General features: G+C 32.9%; 2 protein-coding genes across 2 annotated transcripts in view; one reads left to right on the top strand and one right to left on the bottom strand.

Moving 5' to 3' along the window:
* Window positions 1-3,837, bottom strand: LOC108906222 (putative high mobility group protein B1-like 1). Its single transcript, XM_018709434.2, has 4 exons — window positions 3,735-3,837; window positions 3,036-3,136; window positions 2,700-2,817; window positions 1-371 (listed from the first exon to the last, which is right to left on the bottom strand). The coding sequence occupies exons 2-4, from the start codon at window positions 3,105-3,107 to the stop codon at window positions 262-264; spliced, it is 300 nt and encodes a 99-aa protein (XP_018564950.1). The 5' UTR covers window positions 3,108-3,136; window positions 3,735-3,837; the 3' UTR covers window positions 1-261.
* A 9,756-nt stretch (window positions 3,838-13,593) lies between these two features.
* LOC108906210 (integrin alpha-5-like) overlaps window positions 13,594-23,992 on the top strand; it is a 51,153-nt gene continuing 40,754 nt past the window's right edge. Inside the window, exons 1-3 of the mRNA XM_023454817.1 lie at window positions 13,594-13,747; window positions 19,379-19,479; window positions 22,332-22,408. The gene's annotated coding sequence lies outside the window, so the exon portion shown is untranslated. The remainder of the gene's footprint in view (window positions 13,748-19,378; window positions 19,480-22,331; window positions 22,409-23,992) is intronic.

Genomic DNA, 23,992 nt, shown 5'->3' with positions numbered 1-23,992 from the left:
AAACTGAAATATTTATAAATATGTACAAAATTCTCGAAGTCCGTTTTATATCAAAAAAAATCTGGAATGAAGACGACTAGTCTCAGTCTAATGTTTTGAAACAACTTAAAACTAATTTGAGTATCAAATATTTCTATAGAACTTTTATGGATAATTTATAACTTAAGCGAACACATTTAAATCTAACATTCGCAGAACTATATAAAAAATATTATTCAGAAGTGGAACCTTAAAGAAATATCTAATGAGTCAAGGAATAACTTAATCATCATCGTCTTCTTCCTCATTGGCACTGCTCTTTTCTCCATTTTCTTCTTCTTCAGTTGAGTCTTTCTCCTCCTTTTCCTTTTTAGATCTACCGCGCCGTCCAACTAAAAAATATTTGTTAATTTAAAAATGACATACTGCCCTGACAATTATATGTGCAAACAGAATTTTTTCACATTCCACATGTGGTTTTAGGTTAATATTTATAAATATAGATACAGGTGCAACAATCGTTCACACCTAATGCAATTATACAGGGTGTTTGTAAATAAATATATACAAAATATTTTAGGGGATGCCAAAGTTATTTTGTGAAAAAAAAATCATATAAACCTAGGTCAAAATATGCCTCGTTTCCAAGATACAGAGTGTTTAAACTTAAATTTTTTATTTATTTTTTATTAATTATTTCAGAGTTAAAGATACTGACTCGAAATTTGAAAGGCGCTATGGCATGGGCATTTTTTGCGTTGATTCTACTCCCACCAGTGGCATTCGTGGAGAATGCCACCCTTTAAAAAAAAACGGTATGCTAGACTTTTTACTGTTTTGATATTTTTTAGAAATCTGCCATTAATTCTGAATGAAATTAGTCTCTTCAATTTTTTCATACGATGCACCGTTTTTTAGCAAAAAATAAAACAGATTTTATTGCAAGTTGTGTATTTTTAATTTCTATTGATACATTATCTAGTAGGTTGCTGTCAATATTTGTAAATAAAATACAACAATCAAATTCCGAGTCAATATCTTTAAAATTCTTTGAAATAATTAATAAAAATAAATAAAAAATTAAAATGTCAACACTCTGTATCTCGGAAACGAAGCATATTTCAATCTACGTTTATATGAACTTTCTATCACAAAATAACTTAGGCAACCACCCCCTAAAATATTTCGCACTTATTTACAAACACCCTGTATAACAACTGTACACTTGAAATACCACAAAATTGAAACAATATTTTGTTGGAAACTAAATATTATGGCAAGTTTGTGATATAGGATACTACATCACTTTCTTTAATCATGGGTTTGATTCTTTGAGGTACATTATTAGCTTCCGAGAATCGTGTCTCGTAAAATTGTTCCAAATTTCAGCATTCTTAGAGAATTTTCCACTTCATCTTGCAACTATCTCTGTCCATTTTAATTCTAATCTAATTCTAACTTTTTGTTTTTGCTTGATGTTCCAAAACTATTATTGTCGAACCGACTTATAATTAACCTCACTATGTAGCAAGCACACCATTTTGTCAAAAACTGAAATTTCCATGCGATTACAACTTTTCAATACTGAGTAATTGTTTCTCTGCCAGTATATTTTTCAAGTTAACGTTCCTATCAGTGAACCCAGAAATCCCCAACCCTTTGGATGACATGCATCCCCACTCCATTATTATTTCTTTGACAAATTTTATGAACAGCTTCAGGCCATGGGCGTAGCTACAATTTTAGTTTAGGATAATAAGCAAAAACTCAGCGACTTTTGATTTAAAATTTGAATACGTTTTTGACTTTAAAAAAAAAGAAAAGGTCCACAGTTACCGACTTACTGATATGACAAAGATGATATTAGATCTTTTTTTTCTGGGGTGGGCCGTGCTGATATGTCATCTAAAATTTTGGAGACTGGGGTTCATATACAGGAATATTAGTGAGAACTACATAATACTATCAGAAGACCTGTTACGAGTTGAAAAATTGTGTAGTGTGTTTCTTGTTTGGTGCGGTGCTGTACGGATGCATTTTTATCAGTTGAAACATTTGTTGACATTATTGTAAGTATAAATTTATATAATACTATAATGATTAATACAGTGACAAATATTATGATCTTTAGTTTTTATCATGGGTGATAATGAAAAAAGGAGTTTGACCACTATAACTGAAATTATGGACCAATTTGTTGAAAATTATCCAAATTTTGACAGGAGTTCAAAAGCAAGACAGGGTGTTATAGATGCTTTATCCACTTATCAACAACTTCTAACGGAACGCAAAAGGAAAACGCAAACTACATTAGATGTCTTCTTGACAAAAAGGCAGAAAATTGGAAACACAGAATAGACTGAATGATCTGACTGACTTAGAATTTTATTTGTTTTTATAAGTAATATTCGTTTATATTGTTTTTATTTTTGTAAGAAATAAATGTTTGGTTTTATTTTTATTAAAAAAAACATAATTATTAAATTTAATACCTAACCAATTTTCTATCCATCTTCCCCTAACCCCATTATTTACATGTTAAGATAGCCTCGTTTAGCGCTGTTTCGCATTAAGCTCTACTTTGATGGAGCGTATCCTACGTGTTAAGTGGGGTCTTACTGTATATGAAATTGTCAGTTACCAATTTTGAATCGTTCTGGAAGCGACAACTATTATAACCAAGATATGCCTTGTATCTTAAAAATAATTAGATAACTTACCTCCATTTGCCCTAGCCTTTGTTTCAGTCTTTTTCTTAGTAGATCCCTTGGGTCTTCCACGGCCTCTTTTGACTGGAGGTGCATCGCCATCATCTTTAGGCTCAGAAGATTTTGCTTCCTTTAAAACCATTCATATTTAATTTATCGTGCAAACATAAGCATAATACAAACTAACATATTTATTAATTTAAAAAATATTAATATAGGTACCATTTCTTCAAACCACACTAGGAAATAACTAATTTGATATCAAAGAAGTACACGAAACTAGATACAGGATATGGTAAATATCCTGTACCTAATTTATTAAATAATGTAAATTGGGTTTAGTCTTACCTTCTTTGGACGTTTCGTACTTTCTGCTGCAGTTTTGCGACCTTTTTTTGTTTGGACTTCTTCGTCAGACATTTTTATTGCGGTTTTAAGTATTTAGATATCTAGAAATAATGCGAATTTTAGTATAAAGTTAAGACTATCTTTTTATGCATGCTATTTCTAAAAATAAATCGAAGCAATATAATTTGCAAATTTGGAGTTGCATATCGTGAATTGTAAATAAAAAAAATTTGGCTTCAGCTTTTCTTTTAGATTGAGAATTTAGATATAAATAAAAAATAAATAAAACAAATCAAGGACGCCGACGCAGCGTCAGTTCCAGTTCTTTGTTTCTTAATGGTTTTAGCGCCAAAATTAAAATTTGTTAAATATATAATAAAATAATTAAGACAATACTAGCATATTTCAAAAATGCAACTAATTTATTATGTTGTACTGAAAATTATTTTATCCAAGAAAACGTCAAGTATAAGGTATAAAAAAATTCAATAGCTTGCTAGAATTTCGATAAAAGGGCAGCCATTGTAGCAATAAAAGAATTTCTTGGGTGGCTTAAAATTAATTGCTGGGAGATCTAAATACATCCGCTATCGATAAAAATCAACATGTTTCAGTAAAAAAACTGTTGTTTTATAGAGTAATTACGATCTAGCCATAGCTTTTATATGCTTTTATAATGTAAAATTAAAATTAACTCACCAAGCCAGAACCCAAGGATCTCAAGCGACCAATACGACACAAACAAATGCTAGTACTAAACTGCTGCCAACAAAGACGGTTGATGCTACTGCATCAAAATTTGAAACGGTGGGTCACTAAACGATTCTTCTCAAATCTACCAATAGAACCAGACCATTTGTAACGGGTCGTTTGTCGAGGGATTTGGCGGCAAAATCATAACAGTTTTACCTGAACTCTCATTATACAAGATTTATTAGACTGTTTACTGATTTATTTAGATCGAGAACTTACGTCACAATGTTTGAATTAATGCAGAAAGCATTTATTACCTTGGATTTATTTACCTATCAATGAAACTATTTATTTAGGTAATAGAAAATTAGATTCGATTGAAAACACAAAAAACGGTCCTGGGAAAAAATGATCTGAGGTACAGATTATTACAATAATTAAATATTACATTACACCACCACATAAATAGACACTTTAAATTAAACTGACTAACTCAATTGTAATAAAAAAAAAATACTGACTCTTCGAGCAGGCCCGGTCTGGCCAGGTCGAGAAGTCGGCAAAACCCGACTTATTTTGGAAGATTTGGAAAATTTTGTGTAAATTCTTGAGATATAACCACCGTAAATTGAAAATAAAAGAGAAGAATGAGAAAATGAATTTTTTTTATTATTATTTTGCCCTATACCCCTATAAACAGTGTACCTACAGAAAAGAAAGAGAGAAATAAACATATATTCCAAATCGTAAGCCCTTTAAACTAATAACTCCTTTATCTATAAACCGTGGGTCTGAAGGAAAGAGAATTCGAAATTTAATATAGCTTATTTCTTTAAGCCAAAAAAAGATTCCGTGTGTAGTGCCTATAAGAATACAGATCCCGAGAAGAGAACAGCAAAAATGATGATTATAATAATCGTAATTTAAACAAAATATAACCAAATTTGAGATACGACAGTTTTTGCTGGGAGAGTCGATATGCACCCTAATAACAGACAAAACCAAATAGGCCCCGATTTTTACCGACGGCCCCTGAAAGAGCCAGACCGGGCCTGTTTTTCGGGGTATCATTTACTGTCCACTCTACACTATGTTATGTGACATTGTAACAGCTGAATATAACAGCAACCTTTCGCCAACTAGCAGCTGTAATAATAAACAAATTCACGGGAAAATTAACTAGGAAATCCCCAACAGCGCGCAAGTGGTTACAATCCAACACTTAACACACTTATCAAGAAGTGTTCCGACGAGGTTGAGAGTCGAGACCTCTTCTCTCGAGATAACAAAAACAAGACATCTCGATATGCGCCACGACCGACGGTCTTGGCAATATCCGAATATTTTCTAAAAACGCAGGCAGTTTTTGTCGTCAGTGTAGTGAAGTGTGACTCTAGTACGATGAGGAATGTTTTGCTGTCAAGGTTTCTGTTGAATTTTTACGTGATTTTAAGTAAGTTTCCTGCAGTGAGATCGGACATGTTCCCGTTTAGGTGTTAATGTAATGACACGTTTTAGGTGTTTCCGGATTCTTTGGAATCACCGTTGGGTTTTCTGCGGTTCGTAACGAGTCCATACAGTTGATCAGGACACCGAGACAGGCGGGAAAATGTNTGCTGCCAATTGACGGTAAAAAATTAAGCGGTCTTTTGGGTCTGTGTAAGGCTAATTTGATACCACCGATGTATCATGGATTTTACAACTCCCTTCGGCCTACTAGTAAGACAGGCCATCAGGAAGAAAGTAATATTGACCAAGATGACTCTGACTCTGAATAGTAATAAATTTTGCTTTTATGTCATTATTGATGATTAACAATTATTTTTTTATCTAAAAATAGAAAATGTTTAATTTTTTTTAATGTTTAATTTAGATCATTCTTCAATAACTAATTAAGACCTAACCAATAATTACTTTGTTAAAGAAGAACAATTTAGCTCTTGTAATAAAAAAAATAACGAACAATATTATTTTCTCAACTATTCAAATGCAATTATCTCACAATCAGTATAACTAAATTTGAGATTCGACAGTTTTGCTGGGGAAAGTCGATATGCACCCTAATAACAGACAAAACTAAATAGGCCCCGATTTCTATTTTCCCGACGGCCCCTGAAAGAGCCAGACCGGGCCTGTCTTCGAGGCTTCCTAGAAGTCAGAATTGTTAGAAGTCTATCTAAACAGGGTGAACCAGGGGAATGTTACACGGTACCGGTAGATACCTTTCGAAGAGTTTGTTGTAAAACGTGTTGTGAAGCGTATACTTATTGCATATCTAATAAACACAATATTTGAATATAGAATATACAGGCTGTTACAAATTCGCTTATCAATACAGGGATCTCGGAAACGGTAAGAGGTACGAAGTAGCTTAAATGGGGGCAAAGTTGCGTAGTCAGGGGACCAACATAATGCCTCTAAAAAATCAAGACTAACCTGATTAGTTTTCGAAATATTTAAAAATAACCGAAATTTTGGAAATCCGTTTTTGTTTCATTTCAGTCTTGTTTGAGGTGATATTGAAAAAAGAAGAACACTTTCTCATGGTCACTTTTTGCCCTCTATCGAATGGCATAATCAATTTTTATTTGTAACGTTTCGTTTCTCCAGGACCATCATCAACTTCATTTTTTAAATACAACCTAGAATTTTTATTACATTTTTTGCAAGTCGTCATGATCCACAATACTGTACTGCCTCAGCCCTAACCAGATTCAGACGTTTTGTCTCGAAAAATTCATCTTCAGTGTATTCGTTCCAAATTTATATAATTTTTTTTGTTTAGATTTCTTTCTTTATTGAATTATCGTACACTGTAAAGTGTCGTTAGACCCTGTGAAATCCATCTAGTTATTTAAACTATTACCACCACGCGTTACTATAAAACTATTATCATTAATTAGTATAACATCACTAGGTCATAGATAACTTAATAAATTGTTGCATCAAAATTAAAACATTATTACAATTTTAATTTTATTATCACAAATTAATTCTTAAAAATGCATATGTACAACCAAAACGCCAACTGAATATTATTCTTTGAAAGATTTCAGTGAATGTTCAAAAACATTTTCGTTTTGGCAGAGGTTGAAAATGATGATAAGCGTAATATTATCGGAATTTATTATATCTGTAACCGCAACTATGAAAGAGCATGTCAGATGTATTTGTATGAATATCCTGAAAAAAATTGGTGGAAATTTGTTTGAATTTTGGGCACTCGATAAGCCTATAGAAATAACTATGGTCACGGGAATAAAACTTAAAATACTAATAATGTTTTATTTTAATGTGTGGTGGTAATAGTTTAAATAACTGGATGGATTTCACAGGGTCTAACGACGCTTACAGTGTACGATCATTCAATAAACAAAAAAATCTAAATAAAAAAATTAGATAAATTTGGAACGAATACACTGAAGATGAATTTTTTGAGACAAAACGTCTGAATTTAGTTCGGGCTGAGGCAGTACAGTATTGTGGGCTTGCAAAAAATGTAATAAAATTTCCAGGCTCGTACTTAAAAAAATAAATTTGATGATGGTCCTGGAGAGACGAAACGTTACAAATAAAAATTGATTAAGCCATTCGATAGAGGGCAAAAAGTGGCCATGAGAAAGTGTTCTTCTTTTTTCAATATCACCTCAATAAGGCTGAAATGAAACAAAAACGGATTTTCAAAATTTCGTTTTCTTTTCAAATATTTCGAAAACTGATCATGTTACCTTGATTTTTTAGAGGCATAATGTTGGTCCCCTGATTACGCAACTTTACCCACATTTAAGCTACATCATACCTCTTACCGTTTCCGAGATCCTTGTAGTGAGAAGCGAATTTGTAACCGCCTGTATACAGGTATTTGGACGGTTTCATAATTTTCTGTGATACCAGAAGTAGAGCTGACAACTCTTATATTTTTTAATAAAATGGAAATATCATGTACTTAGTACATTGTAGGTACCTACTATTTAAGTATACATATACAGAGGGTATTTTGTCTGTACGTATGTCATAACAACTTCAGGAACGTATTCCTTGGATTATTGTAAGGCAAAAAGTCGGAATGAACCAGGGGTCTAAAGCCACCGATTTTCGATATAGATACCTAGATACAAGGTGTTGAAATTTAATTTTACGTAAATAGATACTTGGGCTAACGGTTTAAATAATTAAAAACACAAATTTGAAATTTGTTAAATTGGTATACATATAGAAATATGTCAATCGGGAGGCATTTTCATTGAAAATGCTAGAATTTCTACGACACTAAGTTTGTTGGAAATTGGTTATTTATATATTTTTGATATATTGTTGATTAATTTTAAGATAAATCTCTAAAACTATTCTATTCACAAAAAAAACTATACGAATTTTCTGTTGCAAATAACATTTTCAATTTTTGGCAGTTGTCCCCATACAATTCCTCAGATAAATAAAAATTTCTACGATATAATGATTTTTTGGACTTTTGATGACTATTTTTTATATAAAATTTAATTTGGAAAATATTCAAAATTCAAAATTTAAAGGCATTAAATATATCGTCAATTAGTTAATATATCTGCCCTATACGTTGATGTGCATTAATGAAAGTTGAGATGAAGGGCATTATATTCGTTATTCCAATAGATACAGAAAAATAATAATTTTCAAAATTAAAAGTATTAAAAGGAAATTATATTTAAGAGTGTATATTACCTACTTCAGGAGGTTGTTCATATTAGGCCAAAAAATCTGTACGGGTTAAGAATCTAAAGCCACTGGTTTTATGATGGATGACATATATATTAATTTAAGGCAAAAGTTCACAGAATTGGTATTGAAATAATCAACCAGTGATGGCGATACCAAGAGGTACTTTCATGAATAAATTTTGAGTATTTTCGTAACACGATACGGATAATTTTCCAATTCATCCCTTTTAAAGAGTCATTATTGTTAAGAAAAATACATATACAAATATTCTGTTTCATTCTGACAACTAGGTAGGTAGGTACCTGTTTTATTTTACTGGATTAAAATTATTATTTCCAAATCAGGACAAACTTGAATAAACAAGGGCATTCCTGCGCTGTCGGTGGCTTCTGGGCCTTGTTTATGTATTTAGGTTCTGGGTGATGAACGTCATACGATGTCAACGTCGTCTGGTACGGCTGATACTTTCGGCGGCAATCATGGCTTCATGGCCGCTTGGCGGGAAATCTTCAAAAGGTGTGTGAAAATTTTTGGCGCATTCCTGCGTGGTTGAGGCTATTGTAGCGCTTCATCGCATGCGCTGTCAGCATCATCTGCTACGTCTAACAATAAAACATTTTGGCGGCAATTGGGGCTTTGCGGATGGAAATTCCGCCGAAAATTTTTTAAACATAAATGTAAATGTGTTTTCCCGCTCTGCACCTTCTGATTCGATGCCTGGTAGGCAGTCTGCGATGATTTGTCTATGATTCCTATTATTTTGGCGGGAACGGCGCATTGCATAGAGTTTTTTGAAGGTTTAACGAATTCTTTTCGAAACATGGGTAAATTTCGAACACTCATTCTATATAGAAACATTTGATAGCCGTGCGCGGACCGTCACTTATTAGCTATATTATCAATTGATCTTTAGAGCAAGTGAATATATTTTTGAAAAATCGCAAAAGTAGCGTTTGTAGTTCATATAAGAACAAAGTACCTACCTATTATAGAAAAATTCTAAGAACTTCATTCTGCATCATCCTGCGTGACCCCCGTTCACTTCAAGTTCAATTTGTTCGTTTCGTTCAAGATAATTTCAGAATTTTGGTTATTTTTGTTAACAACAGATTATAATGACTGAAATAGTAGTAAACTCAACAGTTTTTGGAATACTTCTTTATTTTCAAGTTCAGGAAATGGTATGCCATATAAACTCCACTAATTACACAGCCCCACAAAAAAAAAGGTCGTGATCTGGATGACTGACCATGGTATTCCTATGTATCGACGCTGAATCCGAATCCAAGGTTAAAAAAATTCGTATGTAGAGCCCAAACATCCCCTAAATAGGGGTAAATTTGTGAATATCAGTGTCATTACGGAAAGGAGTATGAATGACACTTTGCAAACCTTGTGCTCTCATTTTTTATTATCGCCAAGGGCTCCTTCGAACGGGTTAGTACCCCCTCTACACCCCTTCTACTTCTATACCCTTCCGGACATAGATCTGCCTAATGAAAGCTTCTACCTTACAAGGTCTTGAGAATGCAAAGGGGACATGGTGGATGGTGAACACAGACAAAGAACTAAAACTATCTTCTGCTGGACGGGGTGGAGGAAGATGTGAGAGAGCACATTTTTTTTATTTTTACTGCGCAATGGTCGCAGTGCGCTGAGCGGAACAGCCCTCAGCTGCTTTGCCCGTACCTACCCGTCTAAAGGGATGGAAGAGTATTGACGTAGAATATACGAGTGGTGCACCCCTAAAAAGACGCACGAAAAAACGAGTGGACTGACCACGGAGGGCGGCAAGATGAAACCTTTTCTAATCGCTATATTACGTGTTGTGAACAAAAAACCTTCATAACATTTTTCTGTATCAATAGTCAGTAATTTGTTATTAACAAAAAACTTGAAATATTGCGAAAACTTATAAACAATCGATATGAAAACATTGGTTATGTATTTTGGGCAAAAATAAGCACTTTCTTAACTCTTGTGATTTTTTCGAAAAAAGCTTTTTCGAGCTATGTGCGATTTAAGGTTGAAAAATAACCAAAAGTCGCCATTTTCAATTTATGATTTCTCGGACTACTGGAGCTTTATTAATTATTCTTGTTCGGAGTTACTCACCGAAAGTTATATTTTCATGATTTCATGTTATATATTTTTCATCCCGGCGATTTTTTTCCACACTATAGAAAACGCGACTGAAAAACGAAAGTTTTTTGTTAATAACAAATTACACTACCATCGATACAGAAAAATGTCATTAAGGTTTTTTGTTCGTAATAACGTAATATAGCGATTAAAAAAGGTTTTATCGCCCCCTCTGTGGTCGGTCCACTCGTTTTTCTGTGTGTCTTTTTACCGACCGCCTAGAACAGGTGTAGAAGGCGTACCAACACCTTCGGGGTGAAATGTAAATGAAACCAGGAGGTTTTCAAAGTGTCCATTAATACTCCTTTCCGTACCCATATTTAAAGGATGTGTTTGGCTCTACACATAAATTTAAGGGGTAGGTATACGAATTTTGTTGACCTCGGATTAGGATTCAGCGTCGAAAAATACGTAGGAATAGATAGCATGGCCAGTGATTCAGATCACAATTTTTTTTGTTGTACTGTATTATTTGTAAATTGTGAATTATGTCATAAATCAATGAAATTCATAAAAAAAGTTTAAATTATTTCTACCTTTTCCGAAATCTTATTCCGCCAATTTTTTCGCATAAAAATTGCAAATTTTGCGAGGTCGGTACGAAAATGATATTTTTTTAAGCCGAAGATACTATTTCCGTTATTAAAGGAAAAATATAATATACAGGGTGTCCCCAGTTTGGGTTGCCTATACCTGAAATGGATACAAAATTTCAATTGTCAAAAAAAATCATTCCTCATAAAAATGTTTGCTTGTCCAGAAGCCCTTGGCAAGATAGTCATTTGTTTAATTTAATGTACAGGGTGTTCAAAAATTTGGAAAAGGTAAAAACAGTAAAGAGTAAAGTACCTTAAATCTTAACGCAACGTGAAAAAGTAATGGCGAAAAGTTGCTTGGAATTAAATTTTATGTTTAAATGTGAATGCATGGCCTTCTAGAAATGCATTCGACATTTTGGGATATTCCAGGACTTCGAAGAAGTCATTCTATTTAAAAAATATTGCTTTATTGAAAAACAGATACACATGTTTGCATATTAATAATTTATTTTTTATAAATAGTTTCAATTATCCTGCTTTTCAAGAAATCAACATTGTGTTGCACTGGTTCTCTGTACACTATTTCTTTCAAGAAGCCCCAAAGCAAAAATAATCAAGCGGCGACAAGTCAGGGGACCTTGCTGGCCGGCTAACAAATAGGACCATATCTTCCTATCCACTTGTCTCGAAATTTTCTGTTAAGCCAATTGCGGACTAGAATTGTTGAGTGAGCGAGACATTCGTCTTGTTGGAAATACGCTTTTTGTCTATATTCCAAATGTTGTTCTTCTAATTCTGGCCAGAAAAACGTGTCTAGCATCTCCAGGTTAAAAAAAGTATGGCACAATTATTCGGTTGAAAGTAATCGCGCACCAAACATTTACTTTTTTGAACCTTTAACTTCTTGAAGTAACTGTAAAGGAAGGATTTTCTTGCGACCAAAAACGACAATTTTGCGACGATACCACTCCATTGGTAGAAAAAGTGGTTTCATCGGAAAAAATTATATTTTTGTGAAAATGTCTATCTACCATAATCCTTTCTCCTATCTCTAAACAGAACTCCAAACGATGTTCATCATCAACAACTTCTAGAGTGTGAATTACTTTTGGTTTGAAAGACAAACTTATTTTCTACCAAAACCCTCTGAATAAGATCTATAATAATAATAATAAGTCTTGCTAAGATCGATTTGTTTAGATATCTTCCTTAGTGACAGTCTCAGGTTTTCTTCTACCGGATTCAAAACTAGTATTACTGTGGCTGCATCATCGTCATCGTGTCTTTTTTTTGACCTTTTTACGTTTTTTTACATTACCAGTTAAATCAAATTTTCGAGTTAGTTTTCTCAGATTTTGGCGGGTAACTTTACATCTGGATATTTTCCATGAAACAAATAATTCAATTACTTGGCTATAAGAAATGTTATCTATACCGTAACCTTTAACAAGATAAATGCGATGCTGTAAAGTAAGAATTATTAGAATAAAATTAAATATTAACACCTAATGTCACAACTAATGTCAAACAATTATTGATAACAATTGCCTTCTAGAAATTATTGGTATTTTGATTATTTCCTTTGGGGCTTCTTGAAAGAAAAAGTGTACAGAGAGCCAGTGCAACACAATGTTGATTTCTTGAACAGCAGGATAATTGAAGTTATTTAGAAAAAGATTGGAGGTGTGTTGAACTTGGCGAACTTCATGTAGAATAGTTTTGTAATGGCGCGTACATACTGATTCTGCTGTGTTCTCAAAATAAATGTTGGATTAATGTTTTTGAGGTTTTTGATCCCCTGTATAAAAAATAAATTATTAATATGCAAACATGTGTTGTGTATCTGTTTTTCAATAAAGCAATATTTTTTTAAATAGAATGGCTTCTGCGAAAGTATTAAAAAATAAGTAGAGTCCTAGAATATCCCAGGATGTCGAGTATTAACTAGAAGTCCATGCTTTCATATTTAAAAATGCAACTTTCCCTCATTACTTTTTCACGTAGTGTTAAGATTTAAGGTACTTTACTCTTTACTGTTTTTTCCTTTTCCCAGTTTTTGAACGCCCTGTACATTAAATTGAACAAATGACTATCTTGCCAAGGACTTCTGGACAAGCAAAAATTTTTATGAAGAATGATTTTTTTTGACAACTGAAATTTTGTATCCATTTCAGGTATAGGCAACCCGAGAACTATGGAAACTCTGTATATGTCCTGTATAATGATATTTCGTTTCTTTTTTATTATCTGCTGTGTTTTACATTTATGAATCACTCTGAATTAGTTATTTATTTAGAAATCCTATATCGCAAGTTTTATTTAATCTTGTGGGCAAACCCTGACGCGCGATGATTCTTTTTTCCTGTCCAAGTGACAGCGATAACTTCACAATATCGTCAGTTATCGCTCAGTTTCCTTTTCAAAACTTTTATATGTTTGTTTTTGAACATTTTGTTATAGCAGCTCTAAGTCACTGGTTCCCGCTATGAGACATCTACTCTTCTTGCAGTTTTTCGCCAGTGTTTTGTGTTTTAACTTTGACATAAACAACATTGATGAAATCCGTGCAAACGAGACTATCAGTTCATATTTTGGATATGCCTTGGTATTGCAAAAAGGAAATCCAGCTTTATCACCCACGTAAGTTAAATACTTATTTCAGCTACTTACTTTGCGTTTTGTAAATGCAAAGAATACGGGGCTATTCCTATTAGTCTGTTTAGTAGTCCTCTATATCACTGTTTTGTAAGTAGGTACAGAAAAGTCTTTTTTTTTCAATTTTATGCAAACGAAACGCCAAAATATAATTTTATTGGTACTAACAATAAACTATACCGTTTGTCGTTATTGTCGTGATTTTTGCTTAAGTTAAGGTTGTATTATTATTTTACTGTAATTTTATTTTCACCTACAAACACGAAAAAAAAAATTTCTCAAAAATCGATTATTAATAAGTGAAGTTTTAGAAATACAGAATTTATTTTTACTAATGGTATTGTAAAAAACAACTGCTCCACTGATTATATGCCTTGACTAGCATTGAGTTACACCCCTAATATCTAGTAAATAACTAAGATCAATCGCCAAAAGAGTCACTAGACCTAGACCCGCTTCGAACATATTATTTCCCGCCAGTGCTATAGAAGAGATCATTGTTAGAGAGGTTGTTAGTAAAAAGTACCTATCCTAAAATAGAGACGTCTGAGACCGAGGAATGATTCAGCTATTTCTATATCTACAGACATGTTTTGATTGTGGGTAACCATACACATGTCATATGACACATTTTTTAAATGTCATTAGCTTTGTTCCTAGAGCAATTCAAAGTGATTTCCAACAATCAGACGCATGCGCATTCCGATATAATTTTTATACAGGGTGTTTTCAAAAGAAGTAGCACAAATGGTATCGGTAAATCTACAGTTAAAAAGAACACGTTTTGCATAAAAATGACATTATTCACCCCTTAGGAAATATAGCATCTCAAAGTTTCCAAATAAAGATGGAATAAATAGGTTGTAGCAAAAAATAACTTAGGGATTTTTTGGGTTTATTTCAACCTCCTTCAAGGGGCATAAATTTTCGAAAAATTGTTGAGCAGCTGCACATTGCGTCACTTCGTGATAATAGGTATAAAGCAAAGCTTTGTATAGTCTTTCCGAAGTCAGTTGAACATGTATAAAAACGCCTAGCAATAAAATTTAATGAGTTTCATAGGTGCCCCTGAAAAAGTTTTCTGCTAAAGGAAAAAAATTATAATAATTTGTATATAATGTGTAGAAAATTTCTATTATATGTTCATTTGGCCAATAACATATTTTAATTATTTATGTCCTCAAACCCTTTTATTATATTGGTTGTAAATTTTGTTTTGTTCCGTTTCAAAAGGTATATATTAGTAAACGAAATATCCCTCTAATTTCTCCCTTTTGCAATTGTAATAGGAATGGTTAATAGAAAGTGCCTATAATAAATTAAAATTACCTGAATCACACCAAATTTCGCATTGCTGCACTGAACTACTAGGCAATTTGTCAACAACTGAGATTTATTGCCCAGTCGCCCAGTGTGCCTATGTTATACGCCGTTTGCCCGCGCGTGCATTCTTCAACTGGGCGTCTTCCACCTCCTGTATATGGGTATGGCTAAATAAATATGGGAACAAGTTTTTCAACTATTTGAATGCCGAGTTGCTGCGTCAGCGACCGAACCTGGTACATACTACCAACCTCTTGGTTCTTCAATTGAGAACAGAAAGACTATACCAGTGGGCATCAAGTAGCACTGAGATTTAAGGATGATTAATATTTTTAGAAACGGCAAGGCTCACCGCAAGTACGTTTATGTCACGTAGGCCAGATATATTTTTAATGGAATCATTTTTACGATTTAGGTCTTTTTCATACCTGCCACATAAAAAAAATCAAGTGACTTAACCCATGAGTTTACATTTTTTAATTGAAAATCAATAAAAGAGTACATACTAGAAGTCTCGCAAGCGGATTGACTGACTCTACATTATGTCACAGAACATATTATAATTTATAAGCTACGTTTCAATGACAAAGTTTTTTTGTATTTGTGTATTTTTCGAGAAGGGATATTCTTAATCGTACAAAAGATATTTTTAAAATGCCTTTTGTATCTATATTAATATTAAACTAATGCGATATGTTCTATTTTACAAATACGTCAGTGTATGTAGAGACTGAAAATAGTTTCCATAATTTTCAGTGTAACCAAAGGCGTCGCCAGCCAATGGGCTAGAGGGGGGGGGGGGTCAAGATGAGAGAGAATGGGAGAAATATAAATTATAAGTAGAAATAGGGACAGCGAATTAATTTTTTTTATAAATATTTTTAATAAAACCTTAAAACAAGAAAAACATTACGAAAAATATAAATAACTAAAAAAATTAAGAAATTCAACTAAAATTAGGTAAAATATAATCTCGGATTTTTTGAAAATTTATCAACCACTTTATGAATAAAATCTTCATGGTTGTCAAAAATAAGCTTTCTGTGTATACTAATCATTGCTAGGCCATTGAGACGACCCCCCTTCGCCCCCTTGGCGACGCCTTTGAGTGTAACCAGACTTTACGGTAGCAAATTGAAATTTTAATCACTATTAAAGTTATTGAAAACTCAAGAGTTGGTCGTATTTATATTTCAAATAAGTATGTGATCTGAAATGTATGTAAACTTCAACAATTAATTTGTCATATATAAAACCAAACCTCTATTTAGTTGAAATCAAATAATGTGTTTGCCTTTATAAAGACAAATTTAATTTCACATTAAAATAATTCATTGCCATACCTTCTACATCAGTATCAAAATAATAATCCAACATATTTTTTTATTTATATCAAATGACTTCTTTGTTGAATTCTTTTCGAAGCAGCTGCTTATTTAATATCCTTACCTTTAATACCTGTATAACAATATTGAGTGAACTATTTCTCACTCAACGCCTGTATCTACTTGGGAAATACCAGTCATTAGAAACCTGGAAAATATTATCATTAGATAGGTACCAAATTACTGAATGATTAAATATTTTCGTTTCCTAGAATAGTGTTTTTTGTTTTTTAGTAAACGTTCCTTACATGTAGATAATAAAAATTGAAATAATTAAATCACGGATTTCCCACTTGAGAGTATAGGAGATAAAATTTGTAATAGGAAAAGAAAATAAGTGCCTATTTATAACAGGTAAACAATCTGGCAACCGATTACAGATGTTTAAAGATACTCATATTGATATTTGTTTTGGTTTTACCGGAAAAGGTTATTCGTATTATAGGCAGTGGCGGTTGTTGACTTCCATACCAAGGTGAGCGGAAATATTTAGGTACAAAGTATTGAACAAAAAAATCTAATATAATTGGGTAGTTTTATTTTAAGTAGGTACTATCGAAATTATTAACATTATTTTTTATAGTGAGAGTCCATTCTTCTGCTTTTGTCCGAAATATGCTTTTCAATTAGCACTTTTTTAAAGTTTGGTATTTCTCGCACCATTGATTTTTCAATACATATATAACATTGGAAGTGCTGTTAATCTGTCTTTATAATATAATATAAACATTTACAATCTTTTAAAAAACACACAAGAAACAATACGTATGTAACAAAATTTTAAACTACACGTAAACAAATTACGTTTAATAAGAAAAGAAAGCGGTGAATAGCTATTATTTGGTTACAGGCAGACTAAGCAGAACCCAGAAAACTCATAGTAAATATGCATCACTTACTCTCACTCTGTCTTTCACTGCTCCGTTACGGTAACCATGGCCATCCCTGTAAATACTTTACGGATTTAGGGGGGAGCTACGAGGAGCCCCCGTATTCAGTGTTTTTCAAATGAATTTTGCAAGTCCAGTTAAACTAACTACGCATTACAAAAACATTTCTTTTTTCGTGTTTCATAAGACCAATCTATTTTTATCTAGACGACATAGTAAACTAAATTGTAAATTACATTTTTTACTATGAAAATTCCTGGAGGGAGTGGGGAGAGGTGACCCCCAGAACCTCCCCGCACCAGCCGCCACTGATTGTAGGTATTATAAAGTGTCTAACCAAATTCAGGTTTTTAATATTAAGATAATTGTTTTTGACAAAATAGGTTCCAAATTTTAGAAAAGGACGCCTTCATAATTTTAATATTTTTCTTACTTATTTTAACATAAAAACTTATTGGTATAATGATTTAATACAATTGAAATTTGCTAGACCATTCGTTCCAGTCCAAAAAACAAAAAAAGTTGTACTTTATTGTAGGACACTGTACTCTGTACTTTTCATGCGACATATGTTATCCGTAGTATTTTTGCCTCTTGACAAGAATTTCCTAACCTCAAAAAACAGATCAAAAATATCAAAAATTTACGAAACAGTGCTAGAAAAAAATAAATTTTTTTTTCTATATTCAAATGTTCATTTATATGGTTAAGACCCCGCCGAACGTGAATCCGAGGTCAGAATTGATAGATCGTTTTCTAACCTTAAAAAAACGGGTCAGATATCACAAATTTTCAAGAAATAACAGATTCGCGCCAAATTTGGTATACGGAGGTTTTCGGAGTCGCTGATCACGGATCCGAGGTAAATTTTGCAAAATTCAAGCTGACGGACGCAAAACGGCCAACCATATTTATATTTTCAAAAAATAACACATTTGCGCTAAATTTGGTGTGCGGGAGTTTTCGGGGTCGCTAATCACGGATCGGAGGTCAATTTTGCAAAATTCAAGATTACAGATCCAAAATGGCCGACCAAATTTTCAAAAAATGACACATCCGCGCCAAATTTGGTATACGGGGGTTTTTATGGTCGCTGATCACAAGAATTCGGGGTTTTCGTCGGTTAGTCATAGGTGTGTTCACTGTAAACGAATAAATAAACAGGTAGGTAGGTATAAATTATAAATAAATAAATTGTCGTACTTTTTCAGCGAAAGATCGTTTTCTCTACCTCTTAGCACGTTCGATATTATTAGAATATTAAAACACGTATACACGAAGCAAACGCGAAGCCAATAACTGCCTTATTACCGGTTTCTTACGATGCGCTGTAGCGAAAGGCCGACGTGACGGTTATGATCATCCGACCGAGTCACGAACTGTATGATCATGAATTCGAGGTCAGTATTGCGAAATTCATTTTGAAATATGTATACCTGTTTACTTTATAACCTCAGTACCCAATCATGTTTTGCCTTCTTTTTTTAATAGTGAACGAATTTTATAAATCTGATCTCGGAATCGTGATCAGTGACCTCAAAAACCCCAACCAAATTTGGCGCGAATGTGTTATTTTTTTAAAAGTTGGTGAATAATTTTGAATTCGCCATCTTGAATTTTGCAGAATTGATCTCGGACCGTAATCAGCGACCTCAAACAAATTTTTGTATACTTTCCCTTGCACTTTTTCGTGAATTTTTGCTATTTTTGACCTGTTTTTAGAGGTTAGGAAATTCCTATGATGTGATAGCTCAATTCTAACATCGGATTCGTGATCAGGTGGTAAAAATACTACAGATAACATATGTCGCTTGAAAACTACAGACAATTTTTTTTTGTGTGTTATTTTTGTTTCTACAATTAAAAATATAATCAGTGTTACAGTGTTGAGAAATAGGTTGCTTCTTGCCATAAACATAGTTGTTCGTTTATAGAACATAGTAGCATTTAGAAAACAATTCTCCAGTTTTTTCCGAAAAATAAAAAAAAATCATTAATTTACAACACATTTTTTATAGGATAATAGTTGGGGCACCAGGGCAAGGCTCCAGTACTACTGGTGGATCTGTGTACTCCTGTGTCAAACAAGGGTCATGTCTCAAACACAGTTTTACTGCAAGTAAGTTTTATTCAAGGTAATTTCAGACAATAAGAGTGTAATTCGTTAGATCATTTTGAAGCAATAGGTTTCTATGTGGATATGTCATAAATTCATTTTCAACATGCTTCGAGTGTTAATTGAAAAACATCATATCTACAATATTCCTAAAGATATTTGAAGTAGATTAATGAAATTTGAGATGACGATTTATTTAACTAAACAAAGATAAAATAAAACTAATTGCAGATTATAGCAATAATATAGGATATAGAATATGGTTTTTAATAAATTACTAACGCAATTGATGACAGAAACTTCAAATTTGATGCAATGCAATTTCTCACGATAGTTATCAATCTTTCAATTGCACTGATATGTGCTACTGAAGATGCTCATAATACTGGCCTTACACGGAAGTTTTGGCTAGTAATGGTAAACGTCTACAAAACAACATTTTCTCCCCTGTTGGACAGTTTTTTTAAACTTCTCGAATACCTACTAATTCCAAAGCTGCTAAATTAATTTTGTAGAAATTTTACTTATATGTAATTTCTGTGAGGAAACTACACTGTACCATGTTAAAAGTCTGTATTTCAACTATTCTTAAGTTATTCATTAAAAGCTATATTTTACATCCCATCTTAAAGTTTGGTTCCACTATTTCTTAAAAATGGTTTTAGAAAAAATGTCTTGTTTTTTTGTAAATCTTAAGAAGGTAAATTACTTCTTAAAGTTTAACATGTTGCTTTTTATACACTGTGTCCCATAATTATACCAGCCAAACTGAATTTTCAAACATAACAAAAATAGCTCAAATAAATAATGCCTCCTAAGGGAGTTACATCCCTTGAAGGCACGGCTCTGAGGAGGGTCTTTATTCAATATATCCGAAACATGTAGGAATAAATGAAATTTTAGAAATCTGCTAAGTATTTTATTCTCAGCTAGATGGGCAGAAAATTATTATACAGGGTCATTTATTAACAATGGGAAAGTCGGAAGCTGAAGATACTACACGTGAAATGGTGACCATTGGCGCAAACATGTCTTATCTGAAAGTTAATAGTTTCGAAAATACAGGGTGTTGAAAGTTAAAATTTTAAATCGTTTTATTGCGATTATTCTGAAAATATGTAGGTTAGGAACTTGAAAATTTGTGAAACTATATTTTTTAGACGACGAATAAGATGCGTGTTGTAATTTTAGCATTGCTCCTAGAGGCCGCAACTTACGGCCAATTTTACTAAAAATTTAGTTAATAACTTTTTACCCTGTATGTCTAACATGAAACTTGATTCAAAACCTGAAAGAGCAATCATTTTTCCATTAATTATGTATTCTTGTTTCATTTCGGTATCTCGATCCGTTTTCGAGAAAAATCGATTTAACGAACACTATGTTTTGATAATACGAGAAATTAAAAGCGAAACAAACCAAGTGTTTCTTCGTGTTATTACAACAATTAACAATAAAACAAATGAAATTCGTAATAATGATTTAAAGTCAGTGTTCGAAGAATCCACCGTTGACATTTACACACTTTACACAACGTTTTCTGAGAGATCTTCGAGTTTGAAACAACATATTGGGATTGCGTTTGACTTCGTTGGCAGCGATTTGTATTCTTTGCCACAACTCTTCACACGAACCAATAGATTCTTCCAAATAGAAAAATGAAGAGGATTGAAGTCCGGACTTCTGGGTGGCCAAGTAAAAATGCTTCCACGGCTTGAAGAAGTTCCACTTTATTTAAGAAGAGACATGTGGTTCATGCACGACGGAGCTCCACCGCATTTTTCTTGGCCAGTGCGTGCATATTTAGATGCAGTTTTTCCAAATCGCTGGATTGGCCATGTAAGCATTTTTGCTTGGCCATCCAGAAGTCCGGACTTCAATCCTCTTGATTTTTCTATTTGGTCTCGAATGAAAGATATAGTTTACAAAGAATCTATTGGCTCGTGTGAAGAGTTGTGGCAAAGAATACAAATCGCTGCCAACGAAGTCAGACGCAATCCCAATATGTTGTTTCAAACTCGAAGATCTCTCAGAAAACGTGTAAAGTGTATCAGTGTCAACGGTGGATTCTTCGAACAATTACTTTAAATCATAATTACGTATTTTATTTGTTTTATTGTTAATTGTTGTAATAACACGAAGAAACACTTGGTTTGTTTCGCTTTTAATTTCTCATATTATCAAAACATAGTGTTCGTTAAATCGATTTTTCTCGAAAACGGATCGAGATACCGAAATGAAACAAGAGTACATAATTAATGGAAAAATGATAGCTCTTTCAGGTTTTGAATCAAGTTTCATGTTAAATATACAGGGTAAAAAGTTATTAACTAAATTTTCGGTAAAATTGGTCGTAAGTGGCGCCCTCTATGAGCAATGCTGAAATTACAACACGCATCTTATTCGTCGCCTAAAAAAAATAGTTTCACAAATTTTCAAGTTCCTAACCTACATATTTTCAGAATAATCGCAAAAAAACGATTTAAAATTTTAACTTTCAACACCCTGTATTTCCGAAACTATCAACTTTTGGATAAGGCATGTTTGCGCCAGTGGTCACCATTTCACGTGTAGTATATTCAGCTTTCGATTTTCCCATTGTTAATTAATCACCCTGTAAAAGTTGATTTGGATATTAGGTCAAAACTGACGAAGTATAAGTAAAAGCTACCCCATATTTTTGCGGCAATTTTAAAAATTTTAAATTAAAAAGAAAACAGAGGTATTCTTGTTGGAGTTAATTAGAACGTATTTTCTTATTTTGGAACGTAGAATCTGGTTATGAAATTATGTGGGCACTCTGGTTAATGAAGATTTAATTATTGTGGAAGATCATTATTTGTAATTTATTCTAGGTAGTGCAAACTCCAGAAATGGAAATTTTTTGGGATCTGTCTTAGACGGCGGAGATAAATCTGGTGAATGGCTTATCGTGAGTATATCTAACAGATTAAGTACATAGAATATTTATGTATAACAGATCCAGAACGAATTAGGGTACGTAAATTATGTGTAAGAAATCGTTCATTTAAGGAAATTTTTATAGAAAAATAAAAGCACGAAATTTTCTATAATTCTAATTCTCTATAATTACAGAACTGTAACCCATTCTCGATTTATGTTTAAATGACAGTTAAATGGGGATAAGTCTAGACTAGATGGAAGTTACTGCTCCGATAACCAATCTTAATCTCTCTTCCTCAGCCAACGTTGACTTTCGACACATGTTTCTCCAAAAATATACAGGCTGTTGCATAATGTATTGCAACGAAATTAAGGAACAAGTTCCTGAGGTCATACTTAGAAAAAAAGTTATAATATACATGGGGTCAATTCTCCATGGTTCCCGAGTTATGGTACTTTACATAAATAAGTGACAAAATGACAACAAAACAAAAATACTTATACAGGGTGTGGCGTGTATAATCTATAAAAATAAAACTACAGCTTCCTAACGATATTTGTAATAGAAAAGTCTTATACAAAAAAGTTCTATTGCGTTTTTTTTTTCGTAAATTAAAGTTCAATTATGGAACAAAATTTTTATCTGGAACGGTTCTGTCCGTGTGCTGTACGATGAGTTACGTGCTTTAGACCAGCCGCGTAAACAAATAGTCGTTGAAAGATAGAAAGATACTTCTCAATTTTTGGGGAATTTTTCAATGCAAAAGTACAAACTAAGAAAAATAGATATTTAAAAAAAACTGATATTTTCTTATTATAATAATTAATAGTAATTACGATCTTAAATGCATTGTTGTTACTGCAAGAGTACGCAAACAAAACCACATCCGTAAGCTATTAAAATATAGAACAAAATGAAATAAATCTTACCATTTCTAGAGAAAATGTTGAAATTGATCCCCATTAGCGCGGCTACAGGCATGCAGGCACAACACTGCATCTTCAACATTAAGGTTCACTTGCTGACCACGTCCTTCTCCTCAAGGAATAACGCTTCCCGTATCTCACAGTGCTGAACGCACTGTAGGATTTTATTTGCACATGGGGGGTGACGTTGTGGCCATCGTTTCCGGTACAACCTAGTCACCGCGAGCGCATTTTCTCCGGCTGCACCATACACTAACACCATATCGACACGTTCAGAAATAGTAAATGTATTGTTTTCTCGGTTCATTGTAAAACTAGTTTGTGCACAAACTAAAAAAATTAAGCAAAATAAGAAATAAGAACCTCGTTTTTATTGTAATCGGCGCGCTATTCTTATTTTTACTTCTTTATAAAAATTACACTGTCACTATCGTGGAATTACAAAATAAAAACTTTCTTCTGGAATCTTTCAGTTTTTAACATTGATGGGTCGATGGACGATGCTTAATATTTAATAATTAAGTGAATAAAGAATTCAATACAAATACAAAATCAGTTGACTGCACAAATTTTTTGACAATGTAACCTAACTTTATTCCGACTTAAATTATAAGTTTTTAATAAATAACACAGGATAGGCCTTCATTTTCGTTGAATAAATGAAATTTAATTTACCAAAAAAAAA

The sequence above is a fragment of the Anoplophora glabripennis genome, unplaced genomic scaffold, assembly GCF_000390285.2.
Source record: "Anoplophora glabripennis isolate ALB-LARVAE unplaced genomic scaffold, Agla_2.0 scaffold390, whole genome shotgun sequence".
NCBI classification, from domain to species: Eukaryota; Metazoa; Arthropoda; class Insecta; order Coleoptera; family Cerambycidae; genus Anoplophora; species Anoplophora glabripennis.
Note: the sequence above shows the minus strand (reverse complement) of the source record. Positions and strands in the feature narration are given on the sequence as shown.

Bases quoted from the DNA above. Each gene is read 5' to 3' on its own strand.
- LOC108906222 (XM_018709434.2), bottom strand. From the start codon at position 3,107: ATGTCTGACGAAGAAGTCCAAACAAAAAAAGGTCGCAAAACTGCAGCA. The intron at 2,818-3,035 runs GTAAGACTAAAC...ATGGTTTTAAAG, and splicing joins GTACGAAACGTCCAAAGAAG to GAAGCAAAATCTTCTGAGCC. The intron at 372-2,699 runs GTAAGTTATCTA...AATATTTTTTAG, and splicing joins AAAGGCTAGGGCAAATGGAG to TTGGACGGCGCGGTAGATCT.